General features: G+C 37.6%; 1 protein-coding gene across 2 annotated transcripts; it reads left to right on the top strand.

The window, feature by feature from the left end:
- Positions 1 to 134: 134 nt before the first annotated feature.
- si:ch73-40i7.2 (FYN-binding protein 1) lies at positions 135 to 11,830 on the top strand. 2 transcript variants are annotated; one of them, XM_035646536.2, is made up of 16 exons: positions 135 to 916; positions 3,860 to 4,481; positions 4,917 to 5,031; positions 5,660 to 5,715; positions 5,863 to 5,900; positions 6,149 to 6,183; positions 6,868 to 7,000; positions 7,751 to 7,913; positions 8,596 to 8,746; positions 8,990 to 9,006; positions 9,607 to 9,667; positions 9,813 to 9,855; positions 10,101 to 10,263; positions 10,717 to 10,750; positions 11,434 to 11,471; positions 11,607 to 11,830. In XM_035646536.2, exons 1-16 carry the CDS (start codon positions 914 to 916, stop codon positions 11,636 to 11,638), a joined length of 1,704 nt encoding a protein of 567 aa, XP_035502429.2. In that variant the 5' UTR covers positions 135 to 913; the 3' UTR covers positions 11,639 to 11,830. The 2 variants fall into 2 exon arrangements, with proteins under 2 accessions (XP_035502429.2, XP_035502430.2); XM_035646537.2 differs by having other exon boundaries at positions 411 to 916; positions 4,920 to 5,031.
- Positions 11,831 to 12,833: the final 1,003 nt, after the last annotated feature.

Below are 12,833 nucleotides of genomic sequence, written 5' to 3'. Positions count from 1 at the left end.
TATTTTATCAACTACCCAACTTCACTTTGTCTTGTTTTTTCTGAAAGAATGATTCAATATGTAGTTTATTTTTGTCCTTTACATTAATCGGTATGCTCACACATTTAGGAGCTACTACCTCAAAAGCACAGTCTCCTTAAGGTTAAAGCCTATAGATCCAGGAACTACCAGCAAGCCTTTAATGGAAGCTGTGGCCTTTAAAGTAAAAATGTCTGGGCAACTGGGTCCCGACATTTTGTGGAGTAAAAAGATAAAAGTTAAAATAAAATAAAATGAGTGAGAATACAGCAGGATCTGAAATTTTTCCTCATGTTGTAAACACACCTGACTCTGACAATCTCTTGCTGCATTTTGTCGGAGAACGCAAATATCCGCAAATGTATTTTTCCCGAACTTTTACGGAACTGCTCAGCTCCTGCCAGCCCTCTAGGTAAAATTGCACTTTTCTTTACTCAGACTCCAAAACATCATTCACTGGTTAATAAGACCAACAAAGGCTATGAAGCCCGGGTGAATGAGGAAAAAAGTCCATGCACGAGAAGGCAACCCTGGGTAAAATGTGAGGGAACATGAACACGAGTGCAGCACTAGACTTGAACTGACTATATAAGGTGTTCACAGGAATCGTGACAGGAACCAGGGGACTACATAAACTGGCAGTAAACATGAACTGCAATGACAGGAAGTACAAGTATGACAACACAATAAAACAGGAAATACAGAATTTATGACATTTACCAATACGTAACCGTTACTACTTTGCCTTCACTGAATTACTGAGTATTTCCTTGTTTGCTGTGAGGTTTACTGGCACAGGTCATGTAGCTGTCAGAAAGTAGCATCAGCCTGAAAACTGAATCACTGCTGGACATGGAACAATTTATCCACCGCTGAATAACAACTAAAGGCAAAAATGGTAAGAAAATATCATATCTATAACGTTTGTGTGTTTTAAAATGTGTCTACCAATGAAATAGTAGAGCTTTCATAACTTCTCCTGCGTCTAATTCTGGCCATTTCCTCCAGTCCATCAATGCGTCTATGAATAAACTAACAAATGTAGAAAGTCCATCTCCAGATTTTATTTTTTTTATTGTTTCAGCTTGTGAAAAACTTCAGTTTCCTTCTGCCTTGAACTTTGAAATTTTTCACAATGAATACTGGGATTCTTTACTACACTGGTTAATGATTCACAGTGTACGCTCAATACGACTTCATTTATGCATGCAATTAAACTTTTTGGTCTGTAAACAGTAAAAGATGATATGCTTCCTATAGTTTTTTCTTATATGAGAGTACATAAAGTATCTGCAGCATCAAATATCTGTAGCAAAGACTGGCTGGTACCTCATGAACGGTATTATGTTACTATGATCAGTGATCAGTAATCTGGCTTTCACCAATCAGAGCATATATAACTACAGTATGAGTTATTGTGAAAAATTAAATCATATTTTGTCAGACAGCCTTTGTTTTGTCACTCTGCTGTGAATACAGATTGTTCTTATGTTTTTTTCTCTGCACCACCTGCACAGCCTGTGGCAAGAACCGTTTTAAAAACACCTAAGTTAATGTGTGCCAAAGACGGGGAAACACACACACACACACACACACACACACACACACACACACACACTCACTCACTCACTCACTCACTCACTCAATCACACAATCAGACACACACACACACACACACACACACACACACACACACACACACTCACTCACTCACTCACTCACTCACTCAATCACACAATCAATCACACAATCACACACACACACACACACACACACACACACATGCACAAACACTATGTTTCCTCTGCAGGCATTTGCTGACTGAAAGTGGAACCCATGTCTGAGCTTTGTGGTGCAGAGAAAAAAGTTTTTTGTGCAGCATGCTATCTGAGGTATAGAGGTGTGTGGTTGTGAGCACTTCCTGCACTTGTTCACAGTCCTCTCTCTGGCTTTGTAAAGCGTACAACTTGAAGTATTCAGACAATACATGGGGTGATTCCTTAATTATCATAAAGATCGTCTGATTGTCAGCGTCTCAAAGTACCAGGGGTATTCCTTCATCCCATTATTCTCCACTACGGTTCTGTGGTTGCTGATCACTTTTGCCAATTGGTTTTTTAAAAATGTTTTATGACTCCATATGCTGAATTTCAACTAATCCAAAGAGAATATTTCTGAAAATGGGAGGTTTAATGCTGGCAGACTCATATCAGCACTAGTTTTTATTTAGGTCAATACCTCAGACTTTATCAGGAATAGAACAATTAGGTCCTGTATTAATTTGCATCTTTATCCCTATTTAGTCCAAAAACGTCATTAAGTCCAATAGTACGATATTAGACAAGTCATCGAAGACACAGAAGAAGTCATATGAACAAGTAATAAATATAAATAAATATATAAAATTGTCTTAAAACCACATGTGACACATTAAAAGTGACACATTAAAGGTGACACATTAAGAGTGACACATTAAAAGTATTCAACATTATAAAAACACTGGTTGTTTGACAAAGGCCGAGATGTAAATATGATTGGATTAAAGTAGTAATTCATTTGTAATAATTAATTATTAGTATATCCATGTGTTATTAAGAAATAATGACGAGCCATTAGTTACTTAAAAGGCCATGGGAGTTTGAGTTTGAGCTCTATAAAGAGTTTTTTTTTTCTTCTTTTTTTCCACACTGGCTGTGATGTTATTATTATGGAGTTCATCCTCCTAAAAGAATATATATATACTTAAGAGCACTTCCATGTAAAATTCTTCAGACAATGTTTAACAACATTTAATGTGCTCTGTCCTTCACTTGACACAAGTGAAGCACATACATCAATAGCATTCGATGCAATAGATGAAATATTCTAGATTTAGAAGGATTATAATGGTGTTAATTAAGATATGATGTCAGAGTTAGTGAAGAGTTAGGATGAAAGTTGGCATAAGAAGATTAGAAAGTTTTTCAACATAACTTCAATCCAGTTTTTCACCACTCCATCTCAAAAACAAACATATAGTTGAGTCAATTCCTCTCTAACAATGTTGATAAAAACTGAACAGTATTGTATTTGTAAAAGTAGGATTCATGACAGGGATGTAGTATTGAGTTGTGTTAGATTTTTCTTTTCTTTTTGTAAGTGTTGTGGTTCAGCTCAGTGTGAGAAACCCGACAGGAAATGACTTCTAAGGGAAGAGAAATAAGAATACAAAGACTTAACACCAGCAGAGAGCAGATGAGTCCATGAAGCAAGTAAATATCAAACCAGCACTCCCTCTTGTAAGCAGACTCATCTGCAGGTCAGGCTTTGCATGTCTGGTTTGCATGCTATCACCATTGTGACACCTGAATGACAAAAATACAAAAAGATACAACAAACACAACCAACAGAGGAAGAAAATGTGTGACGACAGTTTGTGTACAGCATCATACTGTACTGTGTACTTTTGAGGGATCAATGGTTGATCCGTAACAGCTCTGAATTCATACTGAATTTGTGTTATAAATAATTTCTTCAATGTCTATATACTGCTATTAAAGAGTGTTACTGATCTGAAATCACTACTAGCTGCCTCCAGTACCGTGTTGTCTGAGAGGTTCGGAGTGCTGCGGGGAGTTGGTGGGGATTCATCAGCTCTGTGAAGATAGAAAGAAAACCCAGGAAATTGTGCATTTGCATTGGTGCATCTCCTCTTTATAAAGACAGTGCAGGCTTTTGACAAGTGGTGTGTGCTCGTGAGAGTGAGGGGGTGTATGTCTTGCTGTGTGCTCTGCTGCTAACTTCCTGCTTCAGATATACAGCAGCTGCATGTTTGAGTTTGTGCTCCTGTGTTGTTTTTCAGGAGGAGAGCGTCGACGTCAAGTCTCTGAGGGCACGATTTAACAACCAGACGCTGGAGAACAGCAGCCGAGACAGCGGCTCCCCAAAGTCTCCACAACCCAGGTTTGGGACAGCGATCCCCCCTGGAACAGAGAACAACATGGCCCACCACAGACTGTCTCCCGTTGTTCCCCCTCCTTTGACTGCCGCAGGCCTGGTGAGATTTCCAAGGCCAGAGATAATGGCGTCCTCCCTCCCCATCAGAAGTCCTTCCTTCCCTCGTCCGCCTCCCAGTTCTGGAGTGAGAGCATCCATCCAGCCGTCAGACACTAGCAAGGTCAAACAGAAGGGGGAGATGCTCCAGAACATGATGCTGAGCCACCAGAGGCCACCAGGCCCCAAACCAGCCCTGACTCCGGCTCCGGTTCCTGCCGAGGTCCCTGCACCAGCTCCCCCCTCCGCCCCTCTACTGCTGCGACAGCAGCCCAGACAGAGGAGCGCAGGTGAAGTGATCCCGCTGAGGAAGCCCCTGCCCCCTGAACGGCCGCTACCCTTGAAGCCAAAACGGCCTCCAAATGTCGACCTGGAGCCATTTAAGAGGTTTAATCGAGGACCTGCCCTTCCTGCCCCGAGGAACAGTGAATGTGAGTCTCTCTGGCTTATTGTTTCGCGCTCAGATTTTTAATTTGACTTGAATAGAACCAAGCAGCTGTTTTTTTTTTTAATCATGAAAAGTCAAAAAGGCTCAAACAAAGTCTGATGGATGAACTTGGGGCAATTTTAGATTTCCATGTGAAATCCTTTCTTTTATTGGATAGTTAAATCAATAAAATTTATAAATTTTTTAAATCTAAATTCGACCGACTGAACATCATATTCTAATTATCAGCAGTAAAATTCAATAAAATAAAATAATGAAGCCCATTCAGGAGACTGGTAACTTTTTAGTGTATGTGCCTTTATTCCTTACTTTTTGATGTCTGTTTTTCAGGTGGATTTTTATTGCATTCATAGTCAATGTGTCTAATTGTAAAACATTTCTTAATATACATAAAGACGCTCTCTCTGGTTCCCGTCAGCAGGTTACCAAGGTTCAGCCGGCAGAAAAATGTCTCTACCAGCAGTCATGAATCTTCCAAAACAGCCAGAAAGATCCAACAAGCCGAGCAGGCTCACACACCAGATCGCCTCTCTGTGAGTATTTATCAGTTCACAACATGCACGTGTTTATTAAATTCAGGAAAAAGGTCAAACAATATATATCATATCTTATATAAAACATCTTTAAATATACAATCAATGATAATAAAATCCATGAGGATGCTAAAATACAATCAGATAATGTGACAAATTAATTTTATGAAAACAAAATAAACAACAAACAAATTAAGAATTTTAAAATAGTTTACTATGAGACATATGTGAACACGGCTTTTTAAATCGTTGCAATTTGTCCTTACAAAGTATCTAAACACTTTCGTTAAAAATGTCATTAAAATGTCTTTTTTTTACAATTGCAGAAAAATATGTTTGTATCGCATATATTATTATTAATTGAATTATTTTTACCTTTATGTTTATTTGTCTGTCTTTCCTTGTCTCTCTGTTATAAAAAAAATTGCCTAAAGAAAATCTCCTAAAGATGAAGATCATATAAGGTCATATACAACTTTGAAAATATATTTTTACAAAAAAAATCTTAGGAGAAAGGGTTGAATATTTCACATTGTCAGTGTTGATACAGAGCAACATTTTACGAGAAAAAAAGTGAGTAATTGCTGAAATAATTTACAATCAGAAATTTGTTGCTTATCAATTGCAGAGACATTAATGACAAAAAGGAAACGTATGATGACATCGCAAGTATTAAGAAGAACGGTATGAATACATTCTGTTTATTGGTGCATCACTGCAGCTTCTTCTGTTCCAGACGCTCTTCTTCATCTGAGTGACGTTTTATTATGGTTTACTAAAGCATTTTGTGAGAAAACGTGCCACAAGTTTTGACTTTCATGTTTTTTGCAGAGTCCTGGAGTGACAACAATTCATTTTGTGTGGACAAGGTGGGTAAAGTGAAACTGAAATGTAACTTACTATCAAAGTATTAACAAACGTTAGAATTAAGAATACATGTTTATTCATTTCATTTATATTGGTGATACAATTGGCAATCAACTTAGATACTGACTTTGTTTTCAGATATTTTCTGTGACTGTGAATCAACAAACATTCTCACAATGAGTGGCATTAATGGAATAATCTCTGTGCATGCATATTTTATTTTTATTTCAAATAAATGTTTCTCTTGCAGGATGATGATGATGATGTATATGAGTTTATTGATGAGTAAGTATACACTTAATACCTTTGCCAGTTACGATTAATTATTGGTTCTTAATCTAATGAGCGCAGTATAGACTAAAAGTAGAAAATGGCTTCAACTGCATTATTATGGGACGGACACTGCTGCAATTATTTCTGTTATTGCTGCTGTTATTTTCTGAATCTGCTGCTACCACTACTGCATCAGTTTGCCGTTGTAGCAACCACAATGATCAACCCAACAGTTGTCTCAGTCATAATTTGATTTGAACATGAGATGAAGTGCTTGACTGATTTGATAACAATGTACAAATGAGGTACAAGCAAAGTCACATCGGACTGTATAAGTATAGTATAGTATCAGTATCTGCTCCTTCAGTTTTAAGCCAACCACATTTTAATGGGGTAAAGCTTTTCTTACTTATAAGTTGTTTCTAAGATTCAGCACATGCAACTCCCGTCAAACCAGGAAAATGTGATAACAGACAAAAGACCTGGAGTTAAATATTTTATTGTTAATTGTCTTTGCTGTTACACTGACCGTTGTGATATTAGAACCTTTTCCAAAAAAGTTTAATTCAGTAAGGGCATTTTAAAAGAAAACTCTGACACAAACCTAAATGCTGTGCAGTTTTGGTTTGCTGTTCATTCATGTATGTTGTGTCATATGAAATGGTGTCATTTTTAATTCGAATTGCTCCTTCACAGCGACGAGGTGGGGGTGAACCAGGTAAATACTATGACGGCAAACAAGAAAGAAGCTAAGAAGCAACGGGAACAGGAGAAGAAAGACCAGATGGAGCGTCAGAAAAAGGAGAATGAGCTGAGGAAGAACTTTCAGGTAAGAACCTTCCTCAGCTCCAGCTCCTTCAACAGCACAGGATCACTCTCAAGTAGTTGGCATGGGTGACCTTACAAAACAGAAATGACACAAATTGAAGGTTTAGTAGTTAATGGTGCTGTATGTCTTCTTTTATTTTTTTTTAGCATTAACAACTGCTTACTTACACATCTAGAAGAAACATTTCAGTTTTGGCAGCATCAAACTTCATTTCTCTACTGTCCAACATCGGTCTCCGGTTGTAGAAAACAACACCAATTTTGTCTAATTTTCTCTAATTTTTATTACTCATTTTCTCATTACCTATTTTCTTCTACTGAGATTAGCATGGCTATCCCCGGCCTGTCTCGTTATACTACTTCGTGGTAGTGAGTTACTGTAGCATCCAGCTTGCCTTCAGTTCACACTGACACGATGTCAGAACAGAAGATGTATTCTAACCTCTTGCAAGCTCAACAATGGCCGGGGCTTATCTTTCTTATCGCTACACCGCCAGAAAGAAACCACATTCGGCTGCAGAGAAAAACTTATATACAGAACTTTTAAATGGCTGAAAGTAAGAATATTGTACTGACTGGAAAAAGATTGTCAAAGGAGTTAGCTACAATAGGTAACCTGGTGATCTTCCAGCTCCAAGAGTGTTATGCTCATTTGAATTTAAAACCAGAGTTCCTTCTTTGAAATTCAAATTTGTGAAACATTGAGATGTTTTGTCACTTTGACGTCTTTTTATTTTCTGTCCACCTGTAGCTGCAAGGGGAGGTGGAGGTCCTTCATACAGCCAAAGTCCGACATGATTGGCATGGAGGAGGAAAACTGGAACTCGCTGTGCGACAGGGCGAGAGTGTGGAAATCCTACGAGTGAAGAATAATCCACTAGGCAAATGGTTGGCTCGGTCGCTGAACGGAAACTGTGAGTTTTGCTTCACATTTCTCTGAATCAATCTTGCAAAACATCTTCCCATCTGAGCCACAAAGGTGTTTGATTTGGTCATGAAACAGCACTTCTAGCAAATTCACCTCCACACAGGAACCTAACTGACAATGAGGAGGCTTGATTTGCCTAAATGTCTGTAAATATCCAGCAGCAACTTGAGCATGAGTAGTTTTCAATTTGCATATATCAACAGAACAGAAATGAAAATAGCTTAAATTATATACTGCAAAACATTTTTTTTACATTTGGCTTAGCTGGAAAAAATTGGCATATCAACAAAAGATGGAATAAAGGGTGATTTTTTTTCCTCATTTTCATTTTCTTTCCAATACGGTTGCTGCCTCTGCAATTCTTCATCTTGAGGCTGGAGATCTTTTGGCAGATGTTTGCCTCCTCAAAGGGATGTGGTCTTGACTTGGCTCCTACTTCACTTTGTACAGTTTCATTTTTAGGCAGATGTTTGCATCCTGTAAGGGATGTGTTCCTGACCTTCGGCTCCTACTTAATTTTGTATGGTTTATGAAAATATGACCTATCATGTTACGCAGATGATGCACAGCTCTATCTGTGGGGGAGAAAAGCCCTGCCTCTGGCTGTACTGTCTGATACTTACCACTGGAATGCGATAATAAGCATCTTTTCATCGTGTTTCATGTAGATGGATATATCAGCAACACGTGTGTGGACATTGACTATGAAGCAGTGAAGCGCAAAGTGCTTCAGTTAAAAAAAATAGAGACATCACCTTTACCTCCACCACCTCCTGACCCCCCGCAGCTGTTACATTTGGACTGTGATAACAGAGACAGGTACATTAGATTAATTTCCTCCAGCACTATGTTTTTTTTTTTGTTAAATTGAGAGAAAACCCTTTTAACTCTCTTCAACTAACTTCCTCCAAAGGTATTAAAGTTATGTTCAGTGATTTAGTAATTTGAAATTCTGGAACTCGACCTGTAAACATATACATCATTATTTGGTTGTATTTCTTTTTCTTCTGTTTCTAAAACTTTTCTAGCTAACATGTTCATTTTGTTTCTTCAAATCTGCAGCATGATTCAAGATGAAGGTAAGTAAAAGTAAAGCATACATGTCACTGGCTAATTAGGATTATATATGGTAAGATCCCAGAGTTTGTATTTATTTTCAGCACTGTCAGCACAGTCTTGGCTATTAATGTAAAATAAAGGACATTATATGTAGTGTGCACTGTCAGCACAGTCTTAGCTATTAATGTAAAATAAAGGACATCATATGTAGTTTCATTTTTTTTTCTTTTCTGAAAAAAAATTGCATGGCCAACAAAATATTCATGAAATCAGTGCTTATTTGATTACTGTTAACAGGTACTAGCTTAATCTGTGGTTGATAGAATTTTGTGCAATAAAATACTTTCTAAATAATTGTACTATAACTCACTGTACTGTTTGCTAAATTAAATCTTGGACAAGTTGAATAATATGAAAGATATCCAACTTGATACCAAACATAAATAAGAAATAAACTACTTGCTCAATGTGTATTTGTTATTGTTATTTATTACTTTTTCTGTTATTATTTGATTGTTCCAACAATGTCAATACATCCAACAATGTCAATAATCTTGTTTTCTGTTGATACAGAAAACAAGATTAAGTTAGTTTCAGTTAGCATTTTGTTTCGTCCTCAGATGACTATGATGACGTTCAACCAATAACTGAGGATTTCCCCCCACCACCACCTGAAATCAGGTATCCGGTCATATCTGATTAACTGAAAAGAAACAGGATTGAGATGATCACCCATTGAGAGTAACTGTACTATCATTGTATTGTAAACCCACTTAAATATCAGATAAGTGATGAAATCTAACTGTGATACCATTGTCATTTTCAGCTTAGATTCCAAAGCTGAGAAGGAGCTAAGAAAAAAATTCAAGGTAAATATTTTTCTTACACTTGCAGATATTATTTAGTTTAAGTAGAAGGTAAAGCAAGGTGTCATCAACATAGCATTGTTGTAGCATGTATTATTTGTCCAAAAGGAACTACATAGAGAAAAAACAGGGCCCAGGATTGATCCCTGAGGAACCGCTTATATTTCCGAAAAATAATGACATGATTCATATAACATAAACATACTATACAGCCCTCATTGGAAGTCACTTTACCTGTTGTTTTCTAGTATGAAGGGCCCCTCAGTGTTCTGCACACCATGATGGTGGATCCTAACGGCGTCATTAAGAGGCCAGGAGGGAAGGATCTGCATGTGTGTCAGGGAGAAGTCCTGGATGTGATCCATCTCATCAACAGCAAGAAAGCTCTGTGTCGAAACAGTTTTGGAAAATGTACGTGAAGACATGGTGGTGCAGTGTAAAGGGACATCTTAACAGATTATAGTGTCTGGGCACAGTGAACTGTTCAAAATGTAGTCCCAATCCAGTGTAAGTTATAGAAATATTTCCAACATTTCTGAATAGCTGAAAAAGAGGAAGCTTGCTGGTGACAGGAGAGAAAAGTTTGGACATGACCAAAGGAAAAATGATTTACCTTTTGTTGACTCTTCCACTGTTTTTCTTCAATTCAGATGTTTGAAAAGTCCAAAAGATACTTGAGGCCTGTCATCCTGTCCTCACCAGTAGTTATATACCATGTTGGTTAACACAAGCAGAGCAGATTTTAGTTCCTTTTTAGAAAATTTCTTATAATCATTAGTGTTTGTCAGATGATAATAAAATAATGAGGAAATCATGATGAAATATCAATAATCCTAAAGGTTTGTTTTGTCTCGCCTCTCATAGATGGTTATGTGTGCAGATCTCTTCTTCTTCCAATGTAAGTGAATCTTCATCAGTTTGTTTGTGACCAAATTACCTGACCATGTTTCTAACTGTTAAAAAATACTGAATTAGTCTTTTGTATGTGTTATAGTTACAGTAATAGCTCATCTTCGACATTTCATTTAGTTGTTGGTGTTGTTTTTGAAATGGATATTATTTTATTTTGGACAGACGCTTTTTAATTTTTCATAAACTCCAACTACAAAACACTTTTTATGTCTGTCTGAATTTTAGAAATATCTAACCAAGCGAAAATATGATTAATGACTTCTATTTTTTGATTTTAAAGTTACAGTTTTGGATGTACAAGCATTCGAACCAACAGCATCAAAACAAAATGTATAAACTATACGTAAAAATACTGACAAATATAGACATATACAACGGCACATTACATATGGTACATGTATATATTATTTCACTGCATGTTAGGCTATTGCTTCATCTTTCCAAATTGTTAATATACCTACTTGATGAACCTACATCTGAACATAGTACATATCTTTTTACTTCATCTGTTTTTAAAAATTATGAATCTTGTTCTCGTTCACAATTACCGTAAACAACGTTGTACCCTTAAATCTTGACTTCATGTTTAATTTTGGGTTCAGATTTTACATAGACACAACAATAGCAACTATTTTCTGCAATCAGGTTAATATCAGTCTTACTTTGCAGGGAAGGTGACATATATGACGATGTTGACTATCCAAGCGGTGAGTTATCTTTGAATCCTCGTGATCTATGATAATTGCCATGCAAATTGTGATCATGTAATTCCCATTGGATTTGAAATTGTGAAGGCCAGTTCAGTGGTTTTACTTTTTTTCTCATTTTTGTCCCCTTTTCAGATGTCTATGACAACGATTCTCCAACATACTGATTATTAAAACATTTCAAAACACACACACACACACACACACAAACACACACTCAAACCCTGTGCAGAGACCTGTCAACATGCCATTGTTTGTCAAACTGCTTGTATAGAAAATGAATACACTATCAGTGTGGCTTTGTGTATTGCTTGATCTCTGAAATAACTAAGTAAATAAAATAAATTTTTCACTGTTAAGTTGTTTTTTTACTTAATAAATATTAAGAACTGCTCACATCCAGAGAGTTATGTTTGGTAAAGTCAAAGGAAGACAGTGGACACCTATTTTATTTTTTATTCATCAAGGGTCGTGGGTTGGCTGGAGCCAATCCCACCTGCGCTGCATTGGGTGAGAGGCGGGGTTCACCCTGGACAGGTCGCCAGCCTATCACAGGGCCAACATACAGAGACAAACCACCATTTACCCTCACATTCACACCTACGGTCAATTTAGAGTCTCCAATTAAGCTAACCCCAATCTGCATGTCTTTGGACTATGGGAGGAGGCCGGAGTACCCCGAGGGACACATACACAGAGAGGACATGTAAACTCCACACATAAAATGGCCCTGGTTGTTGTGAACCTGGAATGCGAACCCAAAACCTTCTTGCTGTGAGGCGACAGCGCCAACCACTGCACCACTGGGCAGCCCACATTACATCAATGTTTCTCCAAACATACATCTTCTAAAATTTCCGACAGAATTCAGACAACGGACTTTCAATCCATATTAGGCCTCCGAATGACTGTACAGTGATTGCATTTGGATGAGACTTAACTCCTCAATTGTGTTCCTTCAATGTATCAGGTTTTCTTTTTGCACCATCCCAAGGGACACATTAGCCTAGATAACTCTACTTTGGGTGTGTTCTGGAATCATAATCTTGACAAATTACACTGTGTTTGAAAGCTCTTCAGTGTCCCGATTTTATCTGTGTTCTATCTGCGTTCTATCTGCAAAGCACAGATAAAATCGGTGGGTGTAACCAGAGCTGGCACAGCACTGGTTACACCCACTGGGTGGGTTTATTGTAATCAATGCTTTGTCTTTGTGTCCCAGTGATAACTCAGGATGCTTTTATCCAATTTGGACCAAACTTGGCAAGTTGGTTTGGGGTTAGGTCAGGACCTGAGCTGTTGATGTAAGGTCCCAGTACGGGGCCAAGGTTTTAGCCGAATGTAATTGGAATCTTTTGGATG

This window comes from Scophthalmus maximus, chromosome 13, assembly GCF_022379125.1.
Source record: "Scophthalmus maximus strain ysfricsl-2021 chromosome 13, ASM2237912v1, whole genome shotgun sequence".
In the NCBI taxonomy this organism is placed as follows: domain Eukaryota; kingdom Metazoa; phylum Chordata; class Actinopteri; order Pleuronectiformes; family Scophthalmidae; genus Scophthalmus; species Scophthalmus maximus.
Note: the sequence above shows the minus strand (reverse complement) of the source record. Positions and strands in the feature narration are given on the sequence as shown.

What these genes read in the sequence shown, in the direction of transcription:
- si:ch73-40i7.2 (XM_035646536.2), top strand. An exon ending in CCACCACCACCTGAAATCAG is followed by an intron (nt 9,668 to 9,812) that starts GTATCCGGTCAT and finishes TGTCATTTTCAG; the next exon opens with CTTAGATTCCAAAGCTGAGA. An exon ending in AGATCTCTTCTTCTTCCAAT is followed by an intron (nt 10,751 to 11,433) that starts GTAAGTGAATCT and finishes CTTACTTTGCAG; the next exon opens with GGAAGGTGACATATATGACG.